The sequence below is a fragment of the Octopus bimaculoides genome, chromosome 14 (assembly GCF_001194135.2).
Source record: "Octopus bimaculoides isolate UCB-OBI-ISO-001 chromosome 14, ASM119413v2, whole genome shotgun sequence".
NCBI lineage: Eukaryota > Metazoa > Mollusca > Cephalopoda > Octopoda > Octopodidae > Octopus > Octopus bimaculoides.
This window is the reverse complement of record NC_068994.1, coordinates 25,630,928-25,645,280: the sequence shown is the minus strand read 5'-3', so window position 1 is coordinate 25,645,280 and position 14,353 is coordinate 25,630,928. Positions and strand designations below refer to the sequence as shown.

Below are 14,353 nucleotides of genomic sequence, written 5' to 3'. Positions count from 1 at the left end.
TGACCCACAAATAGTCAAGAAGGAAGTCGAAAAGATAGATAGATAGATAGATAGATAGATAGATAGATAGATAGATAGATAGATAGATAGATAGATAGATAGATACCACCCTCTTAAGTACAAAACAGCCTGGCTATGGAAAATAAAGAAGGTGAAAATAGTGCCAATTATTGTTGGGTCCTTGGGAACAGTATCAGAAGCCATCAAGAGGAATATAAAGGAAATTGAAATAGAGTGCTCAGTTAGAAAAGGTTTGCCTCCTTGGCACGCCTAGAATAATCAGGAAAATATTAGATAGCTGAAAGGAATGAATAGCATGGTCCCATAGGCTGCAGGTAGTAAGCCCACTTTGCATGCAAGACTCCAGGAGTTCCAACAAAACCTGTGATAAAGAGATGTTAATAATAATAATAATGATAATAATAATAATAATAATAATAATAATAATAATAATAATAATAATAATAATAATAATTCTGATACATTTATTTATTCGTTTATTTTGTTTTTACTCTTTGTATGCTGTCACATGCTCTTTTGTACACTTATTTATTTATTTAGTTGACTCTTCCTTCTGTTTCCACATAGTTGCAATCTCTCTCATTTTTGTCCTGCCTCCCTCCCTGCTATTCCATTTCCCTCCCTATAAATATTGACCCCTTCTGGACATGTCCTGTCCCTAAGTTGCTCCAGTTTAATAAAGTGTGAATACCATCAATTTGTTTATATTTTGATATGTCTTAACTGAGGAAGATTTTGTGTAAGAGATGAAATACCCTTTTTATCTATTGAACAATTATCTGAAACATACATATTAAATGCATTCAATACATAACTGCTGATTCGCCAGAAGCAACAAATTACAGAACTCAATACAAATACAGAGTATTCTTTAATACATTATAACTGAAAGGCCCTAATTTCCAGTACTCAAAGTTACCTATTTCTGATCATCAGCAAGTAAATCAAGTCTGTTTTTTGTTTTTTTTTTAAATATTCAGTTTGAATATTTTATGAAATATGAAATTAAAGTTTGAAAAAAATGCTTATCTTTGTTCTTTTGTTTGAAAGCCATTGTGAGTGATACATGCAAAAATGGCTGCTTTCATTTCTGGTTTTCATGGTAATATGCCAAACATCATACTATCATTCTAATAACTTTACTCATAAAACTGAGTTGTTTAAGTAATATTTTAATTAATGCTTTAAAAAACACTAAATATGAGGATGGTCATTTTGCATGCATCTGCAGACACATACACACTCATACATACATATACATAAACAAGAATTATGCATGCATGCATACATATACACATATGCATATATACACATACTTACACATAAACATGCAGGCAGACATTAAAACATACATCAACAAAACAAAATATTTTGAGACAGACAAATATACACACACATACATATGCACACTCTCACACACCTTAATAACAGAAGAATGTAGCATCGATTATGCACGTGGGTCACAAGCAAAGCAAATAGGATTACAATTAGCACAATATGTTTCAGTATGTCCCTGAAATTGTAATTACCTAACACATATTCATACACTATATAAGTTTATAGCACAAACACAGAAATATGTTTGTAATACATGACTATATAATGCGAGTTATTCATTAGCTTTTTTTTTCTATGCTGACACAGGTTGGATGAGTACTTATTTTTTTTAAACAATAATTTCACAGCCAGATGCTCTAACTGTCAACAATCATCCGTGCTTTTACAAGGAGGGTTTTATTTCACTACTTCAAAGCTACAAGACATTATGTTAACCACATATATAAACACAATGACACTGATTTTCATTCAAATCATTTCATGTGACACATTGAAATGACAACATTCACACACAGACATATGTACACACATGCATACTCACACAATCACACACACCAACCTTTCATAGTTCAAACTATAAAGTGGTTAATAAAATACATTGGACTTAAAAACACAAAGAAACAAAATAAGAACTGCTTGCGTGAAAAATGTAAAAAAATAAGCTTGAATACTCACAGCACCAGATTTGAGTCTTTCCAATAACTGTTTCTCTATGGCATTGTCAAGTTGGGCAGCAACCAATGCTTTCTCCTGCAAACAAATACAAATAAGGTTTTATTTTATATAACTGCTGCTGCTACCACAGACACAATCTCCATTTGATGTCTGCTTTCCATGCTTGCATGAGTTGGAAGGCTAGGGTGCTCCTAGAAAGGTTGGGGAACCTCGTAACATTTGTAAATTTTATTTTGGCTTGGTTACTCTAGTTGGATGCCTTTCCTAACATCAATCACTTTATAAAGTGTATTGAGTGCACTTTCATGGCACCAGCACTAGGTAGGTTGTCATGTCTTTGACAAGAATGATGGTGACCCCTTGATCCCACAATTAATAGAGTGTGCTGCGTACACTTTACCATGGCACCTCCACAGGTGAGAGCATGATGGCTAGCATGGACTGGATACATGGTAAGGGTGAACAATAGGTAACAATACCAACTGACTTTGAACAAAGTCTAGATAAAGCGTATGAGGTGTATATGTATCAAATGAGATCTCCTTAAGATGAATGAAACAGAATGGGTGGTAGAGATGAGAGGTGATGAGAGCATCAGTGAGAGGGTCAAATATACACAGTGGCATCCTTATGTAATACAGGAAGCACTGTACAAAGAGATGCGCTGCCATCCTTAGTCATACCAATAGCATAGCACAATGAGACTTAGGAGGGAGTAACTGACAAATGAGCAGTAAGGAGTGTAAGTGTGCAAGGTATGAGTGATAAAGGTATGAGCAACTGAGATATGGGTGGCAGTGGTGTGCTTGATAGAGGAGTGATAAATGAATGTGAGGAACATAATAGAAGTGGGAATGATAGGGGAAGAGGATAAGTGATAAGAACATTAACTGGGAGACTATCAAACATGCCCATGATATAAATATAACAGGTGAGAAAGGCATGAATATTGGGTAAACCTAACAGTATGCATATATATATATATATATATATATATATATACATATACATACACATATATATGCATAAGCATGTGCTGAAGAGTGCATAGTTGCACTTTCATGCATTTAGGATTTTACAAAAGTGGCAGATATTTGTGATATGGGACTTTATGAGTTAGGTAATGTAGTCCTAGGTATACTTATCTTTTATATCTGACTTGTTGAAGGCTCTGAATTGCTTTGAAAGGTTTAGTTAAACAGATGTAAAGAGCCCAACACCAGTTGTCAAGTGGCAATGGGCAACAAACACAAAAACACATGCATAGATATATATACACATATATGACAGGCACCTTCTAGTTTTTGTCCACCAAACTGACTCACAAGGCTTTGGTTGGACTGGGATATAGTGGAAGACACTAACCCATGGTGCCACATGATGGGACTGCATCTAAGACCATATGGTTGGGAAGCCAGTTCGCTACCACATAGCCATGCCAGTGTGGGATCGCATTGGTTGGAAATCCTTCAACAAATGCTCTGATGTAACAGTAACAACCACAATACAATTGATTTTACTCACCTCTCGTCTTTTCTCTCGACGTTCAATATTTCTCTGCAAAGGAACCAACTTTCGCCTGAAAGTGAAGGACACAAGACATTCAATTAGTTTTCAATAATTTTGACAATGGAGTTAATTGGTAATTCTTGAACAAAAATTATTACAAATTTTCAAATTACTACAGCCTCTTTTCTTATTTTCCCAGAAAACACAGATACAAACATATATACAACATACACATATTTATAAATGATGACATGTATAACTATTTCTTATATATTTATATACACAGGGCATTCAGACTAAATTTGATAATATTTTATGTCTCCTTTTTTTGAGAACAGCTTGATGTATTGGTGAACAGTCAACAGCATTGGAGAGCATAAAGATTAAAATTGTAGTTGAGAAAAGCTTTGCCAATATGGAGGACTGGAGACAATCTGAATTTTGGAAAAAAGTTACCTGTATCATGATGATTTGTGCCAGGTATCAAAATGCTGACACCATGACTACTGCTCAATACTTTGTGAACACTGTAAAAGCTGTAAGACATGACATTGATAGCTACGACAGAAACTACAGAGCCATGGCCAGCACAAATATACACAGCAGGTGTTCTGACTGTGCCTACATGCTGGAATCATCCCCACATCTTTGAACAAGGCTTTATGCTCAATTCAGACAGAAATATGAAACTACTAGAGATTGTAGTCAATCCTTGGCTGGAGAGGGTTACTGCTGGAAGACCATATGAGTAGCAGGAAGATTCGGCTCCTTGCCATACCTCCAGAAAGAGTCAGAAGTTATTGTCAGAGAGAATTTCTACAACCTCACTAGCTCCAATATCTAGCCTCCTAATTCCCCTGATAGTAATCTCATGGATTACTATGTGTGGGTTGTGGTTGAGAAAAACACCAACCACTCTACCTGCAACACCAAGGCTGAGCTGATGGCCAAGATCTTCCCAGAGACACTGAGGAATGCAAGCGCCATGTCCTACCTTGAAGCCATGGTAGAAGCTGAGGGTAGTTTCTTTGAGTAAACATTTACCTCTCAGTCATAAACTAGTTGATATTAATTGAATTTTTCTAAAAAAATACATTTATCTCTGGATGAGATATTGTTTTCTTTTCCTTTTATGCAAACTGTCAAATTTAGCTTGAATACCCAGACGTGTTGATGTACGTTGCGTACAAGAGGTAAGATGGAGAGAAACTTCAGCCAGAGTCCTCACAGGCAAAGCACATAGGTATAAACTCTTCTGGGAAGGTAATAGTGATGAAATAGGGGGTGTGAGCATGCTTCTTGCAAAGAAATGGGTGGATTAGGTCATATGGGTATGAGGGTGTGTGATAGAGTACTTAAGCTCAGGCCAGTCTTGCAGAATGGTATAGCTAAAATTATATCTACTTATGCTCCACAAGCGGGCCTACCAAATGAACAAAAGGATCACTTTTATAATATACTTCTGCAAGCTACCTCAAAGATGAGTGATAATGATCTCATCTTTGTGGCTGGAGATTTTAATGGGCATGTCGGACAGCAATCTGGTATTTTCCATTGTGTACATGGAGGACATGGAGCTGGTACCAGAAATGAAGAGGGAACTAGGCTACTTAAGTTCTGCGATGCAAATAACCTATTGATCTGCAACACCTACTTCAGGAAGCCAGCTAGCCACCTGATAACCTATCAGTCAGGTGACTCTGCTAGCCAGATCGATTTCATTCTCACCAGACAGCAGGATGCATGGTTGCTCTTAAATACAAGGACTCTCCCTGGTGAAGAATGTACCCTCCAACATAGACTAGTTATTAGTGACTTTAGACTCGAGGCCAAAAGGATGCCAAAAACCAGACCAATCTGGAAAAGACGGACTTAGAAGCTTAGGAACCCTTCACATGGTCACAGATTTAGGGATATACTTACTGAGAAATTTGATGATAAGGAGGAGCTACAGTCCTGTGACATAGAAGACAGCTAGGAATTCCTGCAAGACAGCTTGTTGAGTGCCACAGACCAAATCAGTGGCTGGTGCAAAGTCCCTTCCAGACCCAGGGTAATGTGGTGGTGGAACAATACTGTAGACAGGGTCACTAGTGCAAAGGAACAGGCTTGGAATGCCTGGAAGAGTGGGGGTAGCAGGAGAATGTTTCAGATAGCCAAAAGGGAGTCTGCTTTTCTTTCAAACATTCAATTTTGGAGAGAATTTTTTATACTAATGTTTTTTAATGCAGAACTACATTTCATCAAAAAATTCTCTCCAAAATTGAATGTTTGAAAGAAAAGTGGAGACAGTACATTTTGTATTCTAAACATAACTCAAAGAGGAGAAAAAGAAAGGGAAAAAAGAGGGGAAGAAAGCAAAAAGATTTTCAGTGATATTACTGGTACTGTCATAGGACTATCCCTACAGTCTTCAAAGTTTACATCCTATTTTTTAAAGAAATTCCAACTCAGATGTGACCAGCGTTTCCACTTCATAAGAACCAAACTAGGAAATTTAAAAACCTTTCTACTAGTTTCTCAGAAACAGTACAACACACAATAACTGTTAGCTGATCAGTTTGGCATTAAATCTACAAACACTAATACTTGGTAGTTTTTAAGTTCTGCTGCAATATGATTCATAAATTTTGCATTCAATAGAACAGAGCTTATCACTTCCAAAATTGCCAAATGCTTTCAAGTGACACATTAGAAATGGATCGAATTGTGCAATAAGATCCATAATTCTCAAAAGAATTCTCATTGTGCTTAGATCCAATTATCCCTTCAATACCAGGCCTCTCTTGGCTAGAAACATTGTCACAGCCACAACACAGTGCAATATTTCAGTCCAACAAGGCAGCAAGCTGGTAGAAACATTAGCACACTGGGTTAAATGCTTAGTCGTATTTCATCTGTCTTTATGTTCTGAGTTCAAATTCCACCAAGGTCGACTTTGCTTTTCATCCTTTCGGGGTCAATCTAATTGACTGGCCCCTCCCCAAAAATTCCAGGCCTTGTGCCTAGAGAAGAAAAGAATATTTCAGTCCAACATTTCTTGTTTTTCAGCACTTGTTTTATCAGCTTATGTAAAGCCTTGAACTGCAACTCAAAATCACTGTGGCCTTGACTTTATTCATGTTTTCATTTTTCCTATCATTAAAGCCATACTTGTTGGAAAGCCAGTCAGAGTGGCTTGACATCAAAGAACAGTAAAAGCAATAAACTGCCCTCTTTGATGGGCTGTACTGGAACTACTCTCTCAAATGCTGTTCAGTATAAAACATAGAATTTTTAAAATCATGACAATACCCATCCATTTTGCCTTCACCACATCAATATTCTGGATTCTGAAAGAACATGAACACATACTTTTCTCTGGCAGAAAACTAACTGGCTCATTTTAGGTCCTAAGATAGCACTTCGCTTGAGTTGATATGTTTCTCCTTACAGATGTGCTTAAGAGTGCAGCTAGTTTCTCAAAAGAAACATCTATTACTGATCCTTCATTAGCTTCTAAGTTCCCTTCCCCCCTTATTTTTTGAGGCAAAGAAAAATTTTGCCAGGAATTCTGCAAGATGTTGTGACTTAGCCAATACAGTAGCATTTTTTAACTTCTTTCTTTGGAAATTCTTTGATAGCCGAATATTCTATAGTATACTGGATATTCTGTGTGAAAATATTATCTAAATAAAAGCAAAAAGTAAATAGCTTCAAAAACAAAACAAGAACTGACAACAGCTTTGTTTAATCTACCCACAGGCACATTCTTCTGCTATTCTTATGTTTGGGGCAGTTATGGAGGCCTGCAACCAAAGTAAACAGAAAAGATTCAAATGAGTAACAGCAAATTGAGGATTACAGATTAAGGATTTTGTTTCAATTAAATTACTTTTCTTCAAAATTTGTTTCACTTTCATGGGGCCATGAAAACAAAGATGCACCATAAATGCTTCAGAAAAATGATTTGTTTGAAAAGGAATTAAGTATTTCATGGACCCCTCTAAACTTCAAACTATGTAATATCTGAGGTAACAATTCTACTTTCACTTTTGTTAATAAAAATGGCATCAGTAGATGTAACAGTTCAAATCATTTTGAGAGAGAAGAAGGTATTTTGAATTGCAATTAAGATGTGTTGTTGTTAGTGGCATCATTGGGCTTATTTTTGTTTCAACATTTTTTCTGATTTTTTTTTTTCAATCCACCCATTTACGACCAGGAACTTATAGTAATAGACATCCATTGAAATAACAACTAATGTTCAACAAAGATAGCTGAAAATTGGTGGTCATAGACAAATTGAAAAAGTAAGTTGAGAAACAGCACCAGCAACAATGACAGGTACTAAATCAATACCATCAGTGAAGTTTTGTTTGTGAACATAATAGAAAAATTTGGGAGGCTGATGATAATGAAAAATACAGAACTATAAGAGGAAGAAATGATTAGGTTTAATGGAAAACAAAAATATGACCAAGTTATATTCCAAAGACAAAAGAAAAAAAGTTTTTATCTGTGCTCTGTGCAGTGATATTATGCAAAAAAGAAAACTTTATAACTAAAACAGTAACTTAAAAATTAAAATTTTGGAAGCCAAACAGTCTTGCCTTATTTCATAAATATGACTAGCATACCAAATGAGTAGAATAACTTTATGGAATGGCAATATATGTGAGTGCAGGTTTGTTTGTTTTTGAGAGAGAGAGAGAGATTTAATCGAAAAATTCATTGTTGAGTCAACAACTTCTATCTACTTTTATGCAGATAAATACATAAAAGTACTAAATATTTTTCAGAAAGCTTTCGTTTTTCTTTTTGTTGTTATTCTTTCCTCCATCCTTGAAATCCATTATTCCCCACAGACCAAAAGCTGCTTCAGGACAACTGGGTAGAAGTTATTTTAGAGTAGTTTTTTAGTGCCATTAAAGTGGAGAAAAATGTGATATTTGTTTTTAAGATTTATTAGAGATTTTTTTCTAAGAAGTAGATAGAGGAAGGCCTACTTCATGCAAACTTTCTGGAAAGAAGTGGGTCCCCAGGGTAATTGCCTTACTATAAATCAAGCTATGTTTATTTCTTGTGAGAATGAGTTAAAAGCATATAGGTCATTCCAAAATGTTTAATATTGTTCTACATTTACTCTTTCCTTCCAAGAAATTACTTGTACAATTGAAAAATGCAGCATATACCTCAAAAAGATGGTTTTCCAATACTCATTTTCAATACAGTTTAAATGGTGTGAGTTATAGTGAAGAATTTTCCGAACAGTGTTTCCTTGTGTTGATTACATCATTTTCTCATACACTCAGGTTGGTCCCACTTTACATGCAATGTTTCAATAGTATATTGCTGCTCAGCTTTCGGAAATATGAGATTCTGACTTCCTTATTCTTCTAACCATTCAAAGTTTCCAGCACTGTAACTTTTTTCCTATTATTCTAGCATCACTATTGTCACATGTTAACAGCAGTTCTTATATAACTTATATTCATCAGTTTGTTCACTCATTGCTATCTCTTTTATACTCTTCCACAGTTTGTCTGTGCATCTCAGTTGTTTCTTTCATCAAATTGAGTGATTTTCATGCTTTACTTATAGTAGGTAGGTTTTACTTTGGCTAAAGAGTTCCTCTTGTTAAAGAATTTCAAACACAACATCTATAATTTCTGTCTGTAATTTTCATATTGAAAGTGAATGGTGTTAGGAAGGACATCCAGCTATAAAAACCAAGCCAAATCAGACTGGAACTTAGTGCAGCTCTCTAGCTTGCCAGCTCTGGTCAAACTGTTCAACCCATGTATGCATGTGTGTCACCACTACTTGACAACCAGTGTTGGTGTTTTTATGTTGTTTCTGTTAACTTGTTTGCCTTTCTCCTACACACCTTGAATGCTGCCTTTTGCCTGCACAGTATGACACATCACCAAGGCAACCAAAATCAAAAAGATCATCAAAATACACCAAAGGCACCAATTAATGTATGAAATTTACATAAGAAGTGTGGTTCCACAAGGCAATGAGCCATGAAACATGGAATGTGAAAGATTTGTGTCGGTTGGAGATATAAATATAATCTAGTGAATATGTCATATAATATTAACCTTCATGAAACATGGAATACAAGTGAGAAGAGAGAGTAGCTGAATATAAAGTGTATCAGAAAATGTATAAAAGATTACTATGCTGAGTGATTAAAAAAATGCAGTCTTGACTGTGGAAGGAATAGATATCGCTCCCTTACCACACACACACACACACACACACACACACACACACACACTTACCTGTTACGCAAAACAAGTTTTCTCATTCTGGCCAAATACTGCCTAATTCTTATCAATCTCAAGCGACACTTCCGACGATAATACCTAAAATGAAACAATGATAAAAAAAAAAGTGAAGTTGTGGGGGAGAGTAATAATTTTTAAAAAATGAAATATCAAGATTAATAACATTTATATTTACATCATGACATGGGTTGGATAATTCTAATATACAGAAGTAACCTCTTTATCTTGTAAGATACTAGTCCTTATTGGATTATGAGCAGCTGATGTCATTCAGAGTCCAGCTCCATGTTTTCATATACATCCCTTCTAAGACAATTACTGTAGTGAATGTTTTTCCACATTTGAGTGTACACCAACACATCCTAAGTAATAATATGTCTTTTTTTTTCTTTTATATACATACCTGTAATGTATGTCACACTTCAAAGGAAGAGGTAAAAAGAGAGAAAATAAATCTTAAGCATAGGAAGTATAGTTGAAGTGAGAGGTAAAGCAGTAAAGAGGAGGGACAGACACGGAGTGAGAGTGAGGAGATTCATAGCACTGACAGGTAAGACAAATATAACATGTTATTAAATACAGGAGGATGGGTGAGAGGCAAGGAGATATAGAGGAGGGAGAGGGGAGGGAAAGGGAAGAGAGAGAGGGTGAGAGAGAGTTAGAGAGATAGATTGAGTGAAGGAAGGGAGTGGATACAGAATAACAGTGAAAGAGAATGAAACCATTCTCATATCATCATGGAGAAAATGCTGGAAAATTTTCCCTTTTGACGATATGATAAAGCAGTTGAAAATATGGAAACTGCAAAAAGAAATGTTGCCTATCTATCTATCTACCTACCTACTGGCCCAGGGGTTATTATAGCAAGTGTAGTGTCTACTCAGCTATTTAGCTTTAAACTTATATCAAAGGGGCATATTTCAGCATTGTCAACATTTGATCATGTGATTAGGGTTGGACTAAATCTGTTGCAAAGACTAGATGGGCTTAACTAGCCAATCAGTGTTTGAGCAACAGTTTTTATCCCAACACAGAAAAATTCTCTTCCTGCCTACCAACCATTGTATAAGAAATGCTTCGTCACGTCACGTTACAGAGCAGAGAGAAAGGATAGAGACGAGATCACAAGTCAAGCAGATGACTGCTCGTGAACTACGCTGCCCAGCACACTGAACCAAGTCATGAATTAGCAAACTAGTTGCTTATCAATATGTAAGACACTTTCCAGCCAAGTTTGTCACTTTTGTTTATTTATTTCATCTTTTTATACCATGCTGTCTGCACAGGACACTTTCATTTGTTTACATGTAACACTCAATTTCGACTAATACTCTCTGCACCCTTATTATAGACACAACTTGCCTGTTAGACCCAGGTTGGTCATGGAATAAACAGAGAGAATTGCCTGTCTCTTGCAACGCGCCAGCATACCATACTGTGTCATTCTTGCTCATCTCAGCAAATGTACACAGTGACAGCACCAGACACATTTCACTTCTACAGCACCAGACACATTTCACTTCTACACCACTTTCAAAGCATTTCACACTGCATGCACACCTGCCAGAAAAATTCAACCACAAACCATGGATTGAGAATGCACTCACTCAAGCTGCTTTAGTCACAGATTGCACATGTATACGCACTCACACTGCAAAAGAACATTAAAAAGTGGACAAGAACTTCTGTAGTATGCATGAAGTATAAAGTGCAACATCATATTAGGGCACCCGTTGGTACTTTTTCCATACCTGATGCCCAATTTAAACATATTCACATTGACATCGTTGGCCCTTTTCCACCAGTCAAGGAGTACTCATATCTGTTGACCTGTATCAATCATTTTTCTTGATGGCTTGGAGCTATTCCTATCAAAGATATTTCTTCACTCACAATCACGATGGCTCTTATAGCCAGTTGAATTTAAGAGCACATCTTACCATCACTACAGACCACAACTGACAATTTGAATCAAGCCCTTTCACTAACATTTCAAATTTATTTGGTGCATGGTGGATTCCTACTACTGCTTACCAACCCATGTCTAACAAGATGATCGAGTGCTTTCACCAACAATTGAAGGCAGCATTTTGATTCAGTTTGTTTGTTCTCATCAATTTTAATGCATTTTGTATATACAAATTTTGTTCTTTGAACACATTATGTAATTTTTGAAGAGTTGTTTTCACTTCAACTTTGTAAATCAGTTGAAATTATACACTTTTTTGTTGTGTATTTTTTCTTCCTTTGTACATTTTTTTCTTACTATGGTTTTCCATTTGCTACATTTTTTCCTTTTTGAATTTTTGTACATTTTTCTGTGAAAAATATACTGGCCCAGGGGTTATTGTAGCAAGCATATTGTCTACTCAGCTATTTAGCTTTAAAGTTATATCAAATGTACATATTTCAGCATTGTCAACATTTCATCATGTGATTAGGATTGGACTAAATTTGTTGCAAAGATAGGATGGTGTTAACTAGCCAATTGGTGTTTGAGCAAGTTTTTATCCCAATGCAGAAAAATTCTGTTCCTGTCTACCAACCATTACATAAGAAATGCTCCCACACACTACAGAGCAGAGAGAGGAGATGGAGATGAAATCACAAGTCAAGTAGACATCTTCCTGTGAATTACACTGCCCAGAACACAGAACTACACTGCCCAGAACACAGAACTACACTGCCCAGCACACAGAACCAAGCTATGAATTACCAAACCAGTTACTTATCATTTGCCATGTATTTTTTTAATGATTGCAATAAAGAACAGTCACATTAAATTTACCTGGTTCTTCTTATCATTAATTAATCTACAATCACTCCAGACACACAGACTAGACCTGTTAACATATAACCAGCATGCAACTACTTCAAGACAAACCAGCCACAGTTAATTTAACCAAAACTCAGAACCAACATAAAAGACAATTACAATGAATACAGAGATTAGTACAACTGCATATTTATTATATCTGCAGTCAATTATACAGCAGATTTGGTTTAAATGGTAACATCAGGGGGAATATTGTATTTTTATACTGGAGCATGCTAGACGAATTTCAAGGTGAAACCAGCAAATCATTTAGCTTCATTTAAAGATAGAGAGATGTATAGCACAAGCTTAAGTGTGTTTATCTGATCCTTTAAGGATAGAAACATTAACTTTAATACTGAATAGAAAATAATAGGCATAGCAAAACCATAGTAATTGAGGGGAAAAGATGCAATTTATGCGTAGAAGAAATATTCCATATTTTTATGTCTAAACACCAGTTACTTAATAGTGGGCAAGAACAGCCTTAAGGTGTCTGCACCTTTACAGGGCATTCAAATACTTCCATAGAAAGGATTTTTAATTAAGTAAGCACCACATAAAATAAGAGGTGCCTGAGTTTGCATGGTAAATATAAGATCTAGTTTGCATAATCAGTATTCTCCATATGTAAAAACTACATATTTGAAAATTCTTGCAACACGTATAGAACAATGAAACTACATGTAAATCAAATTTGGTTTATTGGTCTCACAAATAACTCCTACATATCTCATATATTTAAATTATATCTGAATTAGTGACCAGTAACTGCATGCACTATCTCAAGTTCACTAATTCTTAATCAATCGAAGGTTAGTGGGGTTTTTTTGTTTGTTTGTTTTTAAATACTTTGACCTAATTAACGGTCTGGTATTCTTGATTTGAAATTCTAACCTAAGGTCAGTATAGAGTCAACCTCACAGCAGTTTTTATAGCCATATTTGGTTTCCAAAGCTTCCTCTCACACTTTTTACACTCAAAAACTATTGTCACTTACCAAATATAATGCTAGCTAAACCTACATACACTTAGTTCACTTCTGACCACATCAGTGGATGGAACTTGAATAAAGTTGCATAGACTAATAACCAGTCAAAAGTAACTGGGTTCAAATGCAATTGTGTATTGTCTATGCAACAAAAATATATACTGGACACATTTAAATCAAATATGCTGTATAATTGACTGTAGAAATTAAAAAAATATGCAGATGTACTAATCTCCATATTCATTGTAATTGTTTTGGATATACACTCAGTAAAATATAATCGAGCAAAGCAAATCCAGGATTTACTCATCCAATGAGATACACTGAGATTGCTTACCATAAACAAAAGTAATCTACAGTGCTCCTTACAACCTGAGGTGGTTAGCCATAACCTGGATTATAACTGGGTGCTTGTTCGAGCCCACAGCAACATAATATCTCCTCCACTATTTAAGTATTACGTGTCAAAAGTGAAACAAAAACACTCATGTCAAATACTTTCACTTTAAAAATGAAACTATTCTACTAACTGAAACAATCACATTTCGATACTGTAATGACAGATACTTTCAGAGAGAAAGAGAGAAAGAGAGAAAGAGAGAAAGAGAAAGAGAGAAAGAGAAAGAGAGAAAGAGAAAGAGAGAAATGTATATGTATACATATAGATGTATATGTACACGTTATTCCACTAACTGAAACAATTACATTTCGATACTGTAATGACAGATA

General features: G+C 35.5%; 1 protein-coding gene across 1 annotated transcript in view; it reads right to left on the bottom strand.

The window, feature by feature from the left end:
* The window catches only part of LOC106874548 (protein MAK16 homolog B), a 148,871-nt gene that overhangs the window by 63,675 nt on the left and 70,843 nt on the right, over positions 1-14,353 (bottom strand). Inside the window, exons 9-12 of the mRNA XM_052972582.1 lie at positions 10,222-10,273; positions 9,813-9,896; positions 3,559-3,613; positions 2,035-2,109 (exon numbers count right to left, since the gene is read on the bottom strand). Coding sequence (XP_052828542.1) covers positions 2,035-2,109; positions 3,559-3,613; positions 9,813-9,896; positions 10,222-10,273 — 266 coding nt within the window. The remainder of the gene's footprint in view (positions 1-2,034; positions 2,110-3,558; positions 3,614-9,812; positions 9,897-10,221; positions 10,274-14,353) is intronic.